At 38.1% G+C, this 14,353-nt stretch overlaps 1 protein-coding gene across 1 annotated transcript in view; it reads left to right on the top strand.

Annotated features, from left to right (window-relative positions):
* LOC143037438 (uncharacterized) overlaps nucleotides 1–14,353 on the top strand; it is a 152,861-nt gene that overhangs the window by 100,825 nt on the left and 37,683 nt on the right. Inside the window, exon 6 of the mRNA XM_076205659.1 lies at nucleotides 8,047–8,147. Within this exon, the coding sequence (XP_076061774.1) occupies nucleotides 8,047–8,147 (101 nt within the window). The remainder of the gene's footprint in view (nucleotides 1–8,046; nucleotides 8,148–14,353) is intronic.

Raw genomic sequence — 14,353 nt, 5'->3', positions numbered from 1 at the left:
CCGTATGGTCACCGAATCTCATTGAAGACATTGACAGACTGGAAAAAGTACAACGGCGAGCCACAAAACTGATTCCAAATATCAAAAATAAATCATACGAAAATCGACTCAAAGGTATGAATCTGTTTTCCCTAAAAAAGCGTAGACTCAGAGGTGACTTGATACAGGTCTTTAAGATTCTAAAGGGAATTGACAACATCAAAAGTGACAAAATTTTCACACTGAATGAGAATCAGACAAGAAACAGTGGTCTCAAACTGTCCGGAAATAGATTCAATTTGGAAGTAGGTAGAAACAACTTTGCCAACCGTGTAGTTAATGAATGGAATAAACTTCCTGCACAGGTAGTGCAATGTAGTTCAGTTCAAAGCTTTAAGAATCATTTAGATAAACACCTAAGCAAGATGCTGTAATGATTATAATTTATCTTATATTGTTTGTTTTTGTTTTATCATTTGTCTGTGATTTTCATTTATTATTAGTTATATGTCAATTTATTATTTACTATTTACCTGTTTGTTTATTATTTAACTATACCTATGCATTTATGTATTTTATTTGTTATTTACATTATTATAGTTTTTATTTATTATTTTATTATTATGATTTTTTTTTAACATTCGACCTAGATATGGATCAAAAGGTCTCCTGTCGGCATGCTCCGCCTTTGTAAGACTTTGTAATCCTTTGTAAGACTTCCTGCAAAGGATCAAATTGAGAACTTACAGGTTCTAAACAGTAGTTGACAAGAAACTTTTCCTTGCCTAACCTTTTGGGAGGAAAGTATTTAACAGTCCTATTAGATTGAGTAAGGGAAGTGCCTTTCTCAGGTTTCTTTAGAGAAACTCCATTGGTCTTGAAAGAAGAATTATAAAAAACAAGTGAATCTCCATGATATTCCTCTATACAATTAAATGAATCCACTCTAAGGTCAGAATCTGGTTTGATCCTCAAAGGCCTCTCCTTGCATTTGAAACTATCAACATTTTGCATTTCATTAGAGAGCCTTTCAGGAATCCCCCTTAGGTTAGAGGGAACAAGATCCACCAAATCCTTTTTCCACGGGATCTTCACATAGAAAACAAGTGAATCTCCATGATATTCCTCTAAGCAATTAAAAGAATCCACTCCAAGGTCAGAGTCTGGTTTTATCCTCAAGGGCCTCTCCTTGCATTTGAAACTATCAATGTCTTGGATTTCATTAGAGGGCATTTCAGGAATCCCCCTTATCATTCTCTTTAAGTAGAAAGGCTTCTCACTAGGAGGGATATATTGAGCCCCAGTCCCGTATGGAATGTAACCATCAGCAAGTTTGATAACCTTGCAAGACGGGCTACCATACAAGGGGGCACTTTCAATTGAAAAGTTGAGAAGTTTTGAAGAATATCATTACCAATGATCCCTAAAACGTTCAGTTGGTCTCCCTTCACTTTTGGAAAACTTGGTGAAACAAAAAATTGGTGATTATTCATACTAAGTAGTACAGAGGATAAGGAAGGAATTTGTAAGGACAAATTGAATCCTGGGATGGCAAAGAACAAACTAAACAAATTCATCCCTGAGGGGAGTTTTAAGTTAGCAGTGTAGTTAAAACCTCTTTTATTCATTAGAGGTAAACCAAAGGAAGAAACTAACTTGTCCATAGGAGGACTTAGACAAGGTCCAACTTTGTCCTCTACAAATTCCTTGTTAATGATAGAAAACTGGGCTCCAGTGTCCAACAAAAAGAGACATTGGGCAGTTCTCTTTCCTCTGCTAATAGGAAGGGAAACCAAAGGAACAATGGAATCTGTTGAATTATGAAAATTTAACACTTTCCCTTCAGAAAGTGGTGACTTATAAGCCATAGGACACATAGCTCCATGATGCTCGGGTTTGTTGCAAACAAAACATTTGTAAGGCAGAGCAACCTTTAACCCAGGGCATTCCAAAGAACCATGTCCATGATTTAGACATCTATTGAGTCACTCTAGCTTTCCTGTGCTCAAGGGATTTATAAGAAGTACACTTCGAACTAGCATGGTCGGAAGTGGGGCAAAATTTACATCTACTAATAGACTTCTTAATGGGATTAGAATTGACCTCAACTCCCTTACTGGAATCAACAGGTTTTTTCAAGGAAATTTCCTTGAAAGCAAGGGAGCTGGTAGTAAGACTTCGTTTAGGTTTGACATCAAGATCATCTGATCCCATTTTAAGTCTGACTAAAACTGACTGGTAAACTTCTTTGAGTTGATTGAAATTGGGGTAATTAGAATTAATCACCCGAGACAATTCAATTAGAAAAAATTTAGGTAATTTATTTAAGATTAATTTGCTTATTAAAAGAAGTCCCTCACTTCCTGGCCTAGTGAAATCTATTCCAATTCCCTTAAGGTCTTGTAGCTTGGAATCTACAGACCTAATGTAACTTTCTAGGTCTCTCAAGAGCGAGACCTCTGGTGCATTGATAATGGAAATCAACACATTATGTAAAATTTCTTTGTCCAAATACAACTCATCAAGAAGAAGGAAAGCAGTCATAATTTGAATCATCCACTGGTACATTCTCCACTAAATGGAAAGCCTCCCCTCTGAGATATCCCTTCAAATAAATTAACTTCTGACTATTAGTCAGATTGGGGATACCAGCTAAGGCATTCAGAAAACCCTTTTTAAAGTTTAAATAGCAAAAGGATTATTGCAATTGTTCTCGAAATGTTGAAGAACAATAGGAGGAAAAGGAAGTTTTACAGAATTAACATCAGTGGACTTGCTGGATTTTTCACCTATTTTAGATTCAAGAACGCCCTTTAACTCTTGTCTCCGTTCCTTAAAAGGAGACAATTCAAGAAGAATGGACAGGCGGTATGCTCTGGATTTCTCCATATCCTCATCCTTTTCTTCGGGAAGTATTTAGAAAATTTGCTTGTCAAAATTTTGGATTTCCGTAAGGAAATCCTCTAATTGACACATGGTGTCAAGAACTGAATAAGAAAGTTCATCGATGTTAGAACCCTTTATGGCCTTTAAGTCCTTTGAGATAAGACCCTTTTTATGGGCGCTCTGTCTTCAGAGTTTTTTCAAAACTTCCGAAACGGACACTGTCTTATCATAGCTAGTCATAACGACGGCAACCCAACAAACTCGTCACTAAATACATGAGTAAAACAGTCGTGCCAAAAAGAGTCTTACAAACTAAGCAACAACTAAGACAAATTAAGAAAAAATCATAAATTTGATTTAAATACAAGTTTAAATTGAAAAAAAGCAATCAGATCAAAAGAAACCACGACAATATAACAATAGAGGCCATCAAGAATATAGAACAATTCGGTAAATTTCGAATGTTGATGAGACTGACAAGGTACCCAAAGCTGGCAAAAAATATCCCAAAAGACAAGGTCCTCAAATGAGGAAATTACTAAAACCGAACAAACTCGGTATAACGAACAGGAAACTGGACTTCGTAACCAACCTTTCGTAACTTTGATAAAGCGCTTACATAGCGGCTTACGACACAAAGGGGAAATGATTAAACGTCGAAATCGACTACAAAAATTAAATTAAATATTAAGATTAAATTCTCAAATTCAGATATTAAACACTAAATCTGAGAATTCTATATTGTCTGAGAATTAAGATGCTATTGTGATTATGATCTTATATTTCAAGAACGTCTGAGAACTTACCTGGTTGAGTTCTCAGACAATATGTCTGAATTTGAAGTAAATCTTGAGGCTTCATGTGAACAGTAAGAATTCCTTTGCCGAGGTTTCTATTGAAGCGTCTGGTACCAGCGCTGAAGGTGATCTGGCGTTCAGTTCACGAAACATAGTCTCGTTCAGCTGGGATTCTTACGAGTTCGTAAAAAGGCTTCAAAGCCATGGGACAACTTATACTTTAAGTAAATTCTCAAAGTTCCCAATTTATTAATCAAAATTACAACATAGGTTTAATAAAAATAAAGAGGGAGGGGAGTTTAATAGTATCTTAAATAAAGTTACGATAGTGTGGTACGGAGTTTCAGGAAAGGTTCCCAATTCGAAAATAAACAAGCCTTTGGGAAATCACTGTAACTCAAGGTAAATGTAATTCTTGTAACAACAATTACCACAAAGGATAGGGTTGGCAAGAGTGGGGAAGGAGTAGCACTTTTTGTTAGAAATACAATAAATTGTATTATCAACAGTTCAATTAAGGAAGAGGATAGTACAGACTATTTGTGTGGAGAGGCAAGAATAAGAAATTTGTTATTGCCATCCTATATAGATCTAACCTCAGTATTGAGTAGACTGATCCCCTGATTTTTTAAATTTGTAGGGTGTCCCAGTCCAAAAACATAGTGATCATTGGAGATTTTAATTATAGAAACATTGACTGGGAAATTTTAGTAGGGGATCAGGAAGTGCAAAATTTCTTAGATGTGGTGCTGGATAATTTCCTAAAACAAATGATTACTCTGGACTTACTTTTAACTAATAATGAGCACCTAACGAGAAACATGAAAATAGAAGGTAGACTAGGCTCTAGTGATCATCAAGAAATAAGATTTAATATTATTTGGGAAGAATTAAATAGTATGAATAACATTCTAGTACCACACTTCAGGAGGGCCAATTTTGATAAAGTATTTAACCCCTTCGATACGATGACGCCTACGTAGGTGTCATGAGGAGCAAGTGGGTACGCGAGGATGCCGATGTCAGCATCTTGATTATATATATTGTAGTTGTACCTGCATGACCCCCATACTCTGTAAACTGGTTTCATCATATTTTCTATGGTTATCAAAATTCACGGGTGAAAGAGAACGAGCAATACAGCGGTAAATTTATTTTTTATATTGCGAGTATTATGACGCAACATCGCACGTCTGGCAGCTAATACAGCATGCGAGATTTTGGCCCGGAGTGAAGGGGTTAAGACTTTGGTCACAAGACCGACCGAGGGGGTTGTGACAGGGTAAGATACCTGGTCAGTCTGGATGTCAGTAGAATAGTCAGGTGTCAGGTCAGGGAAGGTAATGTGCGTACCTTGGGTCAGGTCACTTACAAGTGTGAGGTCAACAGCCCAGTCAGCAATATGGATGAAATGTACAGTTACGTAACAGCTTTAATTCTAAATGCACACAATAAATTTATTCCCCTCAAGTCAATATGGAAGAATAGTAATACAGACGCTCCTCAACTTACATTTTAGTTACATTCCGAACGGCCGAACGTAAGTTGAAAATGAACGTAAGTTGTTACTGTACTATACATCCGTAAATTCTATAACCGTATCTTATAAAACACCCCTAAATCATTAATTATACACATAACATTGTAAAATAATAACATTAATTTCAAATAAATCAAATTCAAGCAACATAAATTGAGATGGTGGAGGAGGAGGAGGTTGAGGCAAGGCATGTTCAGTTTGTCGTTTGTGCAATGCAAACAATGGACGCAGTGTCATGCGCAAGTATCGTTTGAACTACGGAGAGCGCGCTAAACTAAAAAATTCACTCAAATTTTTTTTTTTTTTAATGTCAGTTCAAACGTAAAATCGAAAAAACGTAAAACGAATGACCGTAAGTAGAGGAGCGTCTGTACTCCCAAAGGGATGACGGAGAGGCTGATATGAGATTGAAATGAAAAGGGGACTTATGCAAGAATAAAAAATGGGGAAACACCCCTTAGATCCAAATATAACAATATGGCAATACTGGTTAAAAGGAACATGCACACAGCAAAACATAACTGAAATTAAGGTTGCCAGACAAGTGAGATCCAACTCAAAGGGCTTCCTTCATCTCTGCAGAACAAAAAATAAGGAAAAGATAGGCCCAATTAATAACAACGAAGATGTCTTGATAGAATCTGAGGAAAAAATGAGCGAGGCATTTAATAAATACTTTCTGGTGTTTACTAAGGAGAGGTTAGATATGGTACCTGACTGTGATCCAATTTTCAGTGGGGATGAAGAAAGTGTTATCAAATATCAGCACTAGTAAGGTAGAGGTAGTCAAACCTATTGGAAGACTTAAAGCTACAAAATCCCTGGGTCCAGACGAAATTTTTCTGAAAGTGCTTAAAGAGTGTAAATTCGAAATATGCTACCAGTTAACAGAAATCTTTAATAAATTGGTAGACACTGGTTTTGTGCCTATTGCTTGGGGGCAGGCAAACATTGTTCCTGTTTTCAAAAAGGAAGATAGATTGTGTATTTGCAATTACAGGCCAATCAGTTTGATGTCAGTTATAGGTAAAATGCTTGAATCAATAATAGTAAATAGACTCAGAGATCACATTGAGAGATATAATTTGATTCATGATTCAAGAGCGACAACAAAACTAGCACCGACACTCGCCGAACTAACATATGAGCAAAGACTATCCAAATTGAACCTACCAACTCTGGAACAAAGAAGAGAAAGAGGAGATTTGCTAACTATCTACAGAATGATGAAAGGAATGGAAGTTTTAGACAGGAACGACGTATTAATGTGGGACAACGGTAAAACAAGAGGACACGGAAAAAAATTGAAAAAGGATAGTTATAGAAAAAACTTGAAAAGGAACAGTTTCCCACACAGAGCGATAAATACATGGAACAAATTAGACAACAAAACAGTATGTGCTAACACTATACAAGATTTTAAGATAAAACTTGATGCGGAGAGATACAAAGACGGGTCACCACGAGCATAGCTCCCCTCCCGTATATTACAACTAGGTAAATACAACATGGTTTCTCCAAGGGTAAGTCATGTGTGACTAATCTTCTGTCTTTTTACACTAATGTATATAAGGCGTCAGATGATGATGATAGTTACAATGTTATTTTCCTTGACTTTAGCATACTGTTTGACAAGGTACCCCACCAGAGACTACTAAATAAAATCAAAGCACATGGCATAGGAGGAGAAGTGTTAGAATGGATTAGAGCTTGGATCAGTGACAGAAAACAGTGGATCACCATAAATGGCGAAAAATCCAAATGGGGGAATGACACTTTTTATTCCCCAAAGACATTTACTTGCTTCCTTCACCCTCAAGTTTACCTCCACCCCCACTGCAATCCTTGCTACATGTGTGACATAACACCCCTGGCACAGCCACACCTTCACTTCAAACCATTCATACCATTTCCAACCCTTACACAAGTTCTACTTTTCATGTAAAAGCTTTTGACTACCCTTAACAGCTTTCCCAATATCCCATATTGTCATACTTACCATACTTAACATAACATACTCATACTATACCCCAATTATCATACTTAGGTTTGAATTGCTTTATAAGTTATTCCAAGTATTTATGCATCTGTATGGAAAACTGTATTTCATCAAATGCTTTTGACATTTAATTTTTCTCATTTTGTTCCTGTGACCTCTTTAAACCTGCTCATCCCTGATCAAGAGATCTACTCTGTCAATGTAGTCAACCTGAGTGAAGTTGCTTCTTTTTCTTTGATCTTTTGATGTCAGATCCAATGCTTGTAGTCTTTTCTTGTGTGACATATCTGACAAGCTGGGAACCAGCTTGGTTGCTGCCCTTCGTTACTATGGTTGTCTGATATTTGCATTAATGATGTAGTATATGTGATGAATGCAGTGGTGATAGAAGTAAAAAGGTGAAGAAGAGGAGTAGGAGCTTTAGTTTGTAATGTTTAAATATTTAATGGTAACTGTTTTTGAGGAAGTAGAAATGACTGATGTATATGGAGACAGTTTGCTGGGGTCTTAGAAGATGGTGATGAAATGGTTGCTTTTTTTTGGCCATGGTGGTATGTGGTAAGGTGTTGTGACTCCCTTTTTTAAGAATTTCACTGTATTTATACAGAAAAAAATTGTAATAGAAATAAACAGGACGTGTATACCCAATTCATGCTTGTGAGCACACATATTTGTGCAGACAATATTTTATATTGTAACAATTAATTTATTGATGAGCAAAATACCATTTTAGCTACTTTTTTTAATACAGTGCTATTGCACATTTGCTGTATTTGTCATGGTTTATATGATTTTAAGAAACCAAAAATTTTGAAACATCATGAATTTTTTTATTTATATTACAGGTGTGTAGACATTGTGTTCCAGCGAGGGAATATGTTAGAACCTTTGATGTGACAGAAAATACATCAACACACAAACATGCCTCAGGCAGAAGATGCTACAGGTATTTTGAATATATTTGACCCTTTTTTTTTACTGAATTTAAAGGAGGATGACATTAATTTATTTCATTATCATTATTGTTGTTGTTATTATTGTTATTATTATTATTATTATTATTATTATTATTATTATTATTGTCATTATTATTTGTGGTAATTGTTATTGGGAGTCTTAGTGTTTACCTTAGTTCAGGAAACTTTCCCTCAAAGTATTATTTTCTTTGATTCAGGAGCCTTTCCTGAAACTTCGAACCATGCATATTGTAACTTTAAATAAGATACAATTAAACTCCACTCCTCTTTATTTTGTTTATTAAATCGATGTAACAATTTTGGCTTAATAAATCGGGAATTAACTTTGAGAAATTACTTTGTTGTAATTAAGAGAATTCAAACTGAGAACGTTAGAGAACTTACCTGGTTGAGTTCTCTAACAATCGTCGGAACTGAAAGTATATTCTTGAGGATTCGATCTAACAGTAGAATTCCCTTGCTGAGGTTTATTTGTCCTCCTGGTACCAGAGTTGAAGCTTGTCTGATGTTCAGTTAACTAAACGTAGTCTCGTTTGGCTGGAATTCTTACGAGCTCGTAAAACGTCTTCGAAGCCACGGGACAACTAATACTTTAAGTAAGTTCTCAAAGTTCCCGATTTGTTAATCAAAATTACAACATAGGCTTAAAAAATAATAAAGAGGGAGGGGAGTTTAATAATATATTAATTAAAATTATGATAGTGTGGTACAAAGTTACAGGAAAGGTTCCCGATTCGAAAATTAAACAAAGCTCAAGGTAAACAATGCAACTCCCGTAACAACAATTACCACAGCCTCCCCGACAACAAAAAGAAAGTGTTTAATAAATATAACACTTTCGAACAAAATTTATAACAAGTTTTTGTTTGCTAGAGACCTTACTAGGTCTCTAGAGGCCAGTGCAGTCTTACGAGTTGGCCTCACAGAGGTAGGTTCCAGAGAGACACAATCGTCTTGTAAAGAGTTAACCTCCTCTGAGTCTGAGACCTCTTCAAAGGGTTCAGACTCTCTAGCCTGAACATTAGGATCCCCAGGGGATTCATCCTCAAGACTGGAACTCAACTCAGCATGGAGCTCTAGAGGGATTAAAAGTTTAATGTTCACTTTAATAGAGTTTCCATCAGGCTTAATGACAGAGACTGTACCTATCACCTCGTCTTGGTCAGGAAAAGTTTCCACAATACGAACTAAAGGCCAGAAGGGTCTGGTCTTGAAGGGGAGTTTCAAAAAGGCAATATCACACTTTTCCCAGTTTCTAGAACTGTGATATGCAGCTCCATCCCTTTCCATTAAGCTGACCAAGTACTCTGTCAACCATCGTTTTTTGAACTCTTCATAGAAATAATCCCTACAGTCCATAACCAAGTTGAGAAGAGAAGGGTAGTCTTCTCTGGATTCCCATTCAGGGACTTGTCCCTAGTCTCCAAACATCAAGGAAGGAATGGTCCCTCCAATAAGGAAATGATTTAGGGTAATAACATCTACCTCATTTTGACAAGAACGATAAGTTAGTGGTCTATTGTTCAAATTTTTTTTTAACCTCGGACAAAAGAGTGGTAATCTCTGCCAGGGAAGGAAAGCAGCCATATTATGTTCAGAAGGAACATAAGTAAAGGAAATGGGTGTGAACTTGGCCTTGAAAATTTCCAAAAGATTGGAAATTTCCTTCAATCTATTATTAACAAATATATTTTTCTTAGGAGCCTTGTTGGTCAGGATCCAAGAAAGGGCAACTTGACTATCAACAAAAAGAACCATTGATTCAACCAGTGGGGCAGACACCAGTCCTTCCTCAAAAATAGTGTTGAGGCATTTCAAAGATAGAAAAGTTGCCATAAGCTCCAAAGACGGTAAAGTTCTCTGTTTGATAGGAGCCACCTTGACTTTGGCAAATAGAAGAGAGGTATTAGATTCCTTTAATTCTCTTCTTTCTTGCCCTACATATATGGCACATCCATAGGCTTCCTTGGAAGCATCAGCAAATACAAACAATTTAATGGGAAATTTTGTACAAAAGGTTTTCCTTTTAAAGGATAGGTTATTAACCTCCCTAATATTTTCACATAACTTGTTCCATCTAACAAGTAGCTCTCTATCTAATTTCCAATCCCAATCCACCATGTTTTGGCACATCTCTCTAATAAGGATTTTTCCATGCAAGAGCACAGGAGAGGAAAAACCTAAAGGATCAAATACAGAAGACAAGGAAGACAAAACTTGTCTTTTGGTCGAGGCATCTTTGTCAAGGGAAACATCCTTGATTCTCAAAGTATCAGGATCCTTATTATGAATATAACCCAAGACACCTCCTCTTTATTGCAAACTACTTCTTGATCAAGAACAGAAAGAACAGAAGTTGAATTGCATGTTCACTCCCTGAGAGGTAAACCTCCATTGAGCATGATCTCATTAATCTTCTCGACCATTGCAGGGAGAGAACAAAGCTCATTGGTAGTGTAGACCAAATTGTCTACATAAAATTTATCTTTGATTAAGGAGGCAGTTAGAGTCAGGCTGCAAAGAAAGATGGTGTTGGATAATGAAATTCAGAATGAAAGGAGAGAGCAAATGAAGCCAAAAATGATAGTATTATACCTGAAGGGTATATACTGGTCGTTAATCCTTCTGAAGAAACAGAACCTGTTACGATCAGCCTCATCCTTCAAACGGATCTGCAAGAAGGCTTTCATAACATCAGCCAAAATGACATGATTATTACATACATACATATACCAAGGCTTTTTCCCCCTTACTAGGGAGGTAGCCAAAAAGGAAAAGGCATAAAATCATTCCCACCCATTCCATCCCTGAAAACACTCCACACCCCTCCACCCTCACCTCCCATCTTAGCACCTCCTAGATGACGGGTCATTCCTGCACCCTGTCCACTGCCCTGGGTCAGAAGCAGTGTCGCAAGACAGCACATCCACAGCAAGGCCGCTTCATTAAATCGGCGACCCCCCCTCTCCGTCCCCCTCATATAAAGGAGAGGACGGAGAGAAATTCTTTCGGGCTGCGTCAAAATTTTGCTCACACACACTACCTCACCCCCCAACGCCCCATCCATTACACCTCGTGCATCACAACATCTTACATATACAACCATTCTCCATTCACCCCTGTCTTCTGTCCTCTCCCGTCCTTCCTCAACAGACATTCCCCTCTCCCCAAAGCCCCCTTCACCCCATCCATCCATCTCATCCTAGGATGTCCCCTCATGTTCACTCCCTCCACATCTGCCTTCCATACCTCCTTTACTAGTCTTTCTTCACTCATTCTTTCCATGTGTCCAAACCATCCTAATACTCTTTCATCAACCCTATCTCCCAACTCCCTTTCCACCCCTGTTCTCCTCCTCACCTCCTCATTTCTCACTCTATCTAGCCTAGTAACCCCCATCATTCTTCTCAGACACTTCATCTCAAACACATTCAAGCTCCTCTCTTCCTATCTTATGTTCCATGTTTCTGCTCCATACAGTGCTGTTGGCACAATCACTCCTTCATACAGTCTCCTCTTAGCATCCATTCCCAAATTTCTATTCCTCATTACACTTTTTAATCCACCAAGGCATTTACTCGCTTCTCTCAATCTACATTCTACCTCCACCTTTACTCCACCTTTTCCTGCCACATTTGCACCCAAGTATCTAAAACTATCCACTTCCTCCAGTCACTCTCCCTTAATGCTCACTTCCAGATTACTGCCACTTTCACCCCTTGTACATCTCATCACCTTACTTTTACCCACATTCATCTTCAGCTTTCTTCTATCACACACTCTCCCAAACTCTGTCACCAACTTCCTCAATCCCTCCTCCAATCCTGCCACAAGCGCAGTGTCGTCCGCAAACAACAGCTGGCTCACCTCCCACTTTTCTCCATTTTCTTTAACCATCTCCAATCCCTGACCCACTACCCTTGCATTTACCTCTCGCACTACCCCATCCATGTATAAGTTGAACAGCCAGGGTGACATAACGCATCCTTGACGAAGTCCCACCTTTACCTCAAACCACTCACTCTTTCCATTTCTAATCCTGACACAAGCTCTACTACTCTCATAAAAACTCTTGACAGCTCCTAGAAGCTTTCCTCCTATCCCGTATATCCGCATAACCTCCCACAGTGCCTTTCTGTCTACCCTGTCGTAAGCCTTTTCCAGATCCATAAAGGCCCAAAAAACATCCTTCACCTTTCTTATAGCTTTCTCACATATCTGTCTTACCACAAAAATCTGATCTATACAACCTCTACCTGTCCTAAATCCACACTGTTCCTCACCAATTACTCCCTCTGTTCCTCTCCTAATCCTCTCAATCAAGATCCTCCCATAAGCCTTCCCAACTACACTTAACAAGCTAATCCCTCCGAAACTACTACATTCACACTTGTCCCCCTTTCGCTTGTAAAGTGGAACTATACAAGCACTCCTCCAGTCCTCCGGCACTCTACCTTCTCTCCAACAAACATTAAATAACCTCACCAACCAGTCCACCATCACTGTACCTCCTTTTTTAAGACATTCTGCATGGCATCCATCCAGACCAGGTGCCTTACCTGATTTCATCATCTTAACTGCTGCCTTCACTTCATCCTTCCTTATTTCTCCTCCATTTTCCTCACTCAGCACTCTCATTTTCGTAGCATTTCCCACTGCAGCTATCTTTCCCTCCCTATCCTCCATCACATTTAGCAACTCCCTAAAATATTCTGCCCATCTTCCCCTTACTGCCTTCTCCTCCATTATCATCTCTCCATCTGCACCTTTTACCTTTTCTTTTCTACTTGATTCGCCTCCTCTTCCTCTCTTAATTTCTTTCCAAAACATCTTTTTATTTCTTTCAAAATTTTCTGTCATACTCTTACCCCATTTTACATCTGCTCTCCTCTTTGCCTCCTTTACCTTTTTCTTTACTTCTCTTTTCTTTTCTTTGTACGTCTCATATGACTCCCTCGTCCTATTTTGTAACCAATCTGTGTAAGCTCGCTTCTTCTCTTCTACAACCTTCTTCATTTCCTCATCCCACCATTCACTACCCTTCCTTCTATTTCCTCCTGTCCTTCTTGTTCCACACACCATCTTTGCACACTTTGTGACTCCCTCCTTGAACCATCCCCATTCCTCCTCCACACCTACCTCTACTCTATCCTTCACTCCCTCCCACTCCTCCTTCAGCTTCTTCTTGTACTCCTTCTCCATTTCCTCTTCATGATTATTGGTCCTGAAATACAACAAGAGAGAGAGAAGGTTGTTCATCAAGTCAACTCCCGGGAATGCAGCTTCATTTATGGAAGGAGCTTTTCCTACTATGAGAGAACAATTGAAAACTGGCCTTATTCTAGAAGTGGAAAGATCATCATCCTTCAACACATGTCTATGGGGTATAAAGATTTGTCCAGGGACTCTTTTAGTTACTGGCTCAATAATACCCAAGGCCTCTTGCTGGTCAAACACAGCTTCATAATCCTCTCTAAGCCCCTTTTGCTCAAGTTTGTCATAAACCCTTTGAGCTACAGCTAGAGATATCTTAAGGTTAGAGGGAACAAGATCCGCCAAATCCTTTTTCCACGGGATTTTCACATAGTAATGTCAATTCTTGAAGGAAATGGACTGTTTAAATTCATCAATGTGTAAATTATTGATATCCAGGGTCTGTTCCTCTTTAATACCAATGGACTCTAAAGAATAGAAATTGTCAGACCATACTCAACATTAGAATTAATAAAGACTTCCTGCAAAGGATCAAATTGAGAACTTACAGGTTCTAAACAAAGTTGACAAGAAAATTTTCTTTGCCTAACCTTTTGGGAGGAAAATATTTAACAAAAAGAGACTGAGTAAGGGAAATGCCTTTCTCAGTTTTCTTTAGAGAAACTCCATTAGTCTTGAAAGAAGAATTATAGAAAACAAGTGAATCTCCATGATATTCCTCTAAGCAATTAAAAGAATCCACTCCAAGGTCAGAGTCTGGTTTTATCCTCAAGGGCCTCTCCTTGCATTTGAAACTATCAACGTCTTGGATTTCATTAGAGGGCATTTCAGGAATCCCCCTTATTATTCTCTTTAAGTAGAAAGGCTTCTCACTAGGAGGGATATATTGAGCCCCAGTCCCGTATGGAATGTAACCATCAGCAAGTTTGATAACCTAGCATGACGGGCTACCATACAAGGG

Source organism: Oratosquilla oratoria, chromosome 22, assembly GCF_046742065.1.
Source record: "Oratosquilla oratoria isolate Oo_2021 chromosome 22, ASM4674206v1, whole genome shotgun sequence".
Classification (NCBI taxonomy): Eukaryota; Metazoa; Arthropoda; class Malacostraca; order Stomatopoda; family Squillidae; genus Oratosquilla; species Oratosquilla oratoria.
This window is presented reverse-complemented; position numbering and strand designations above follow the sequence as displayed.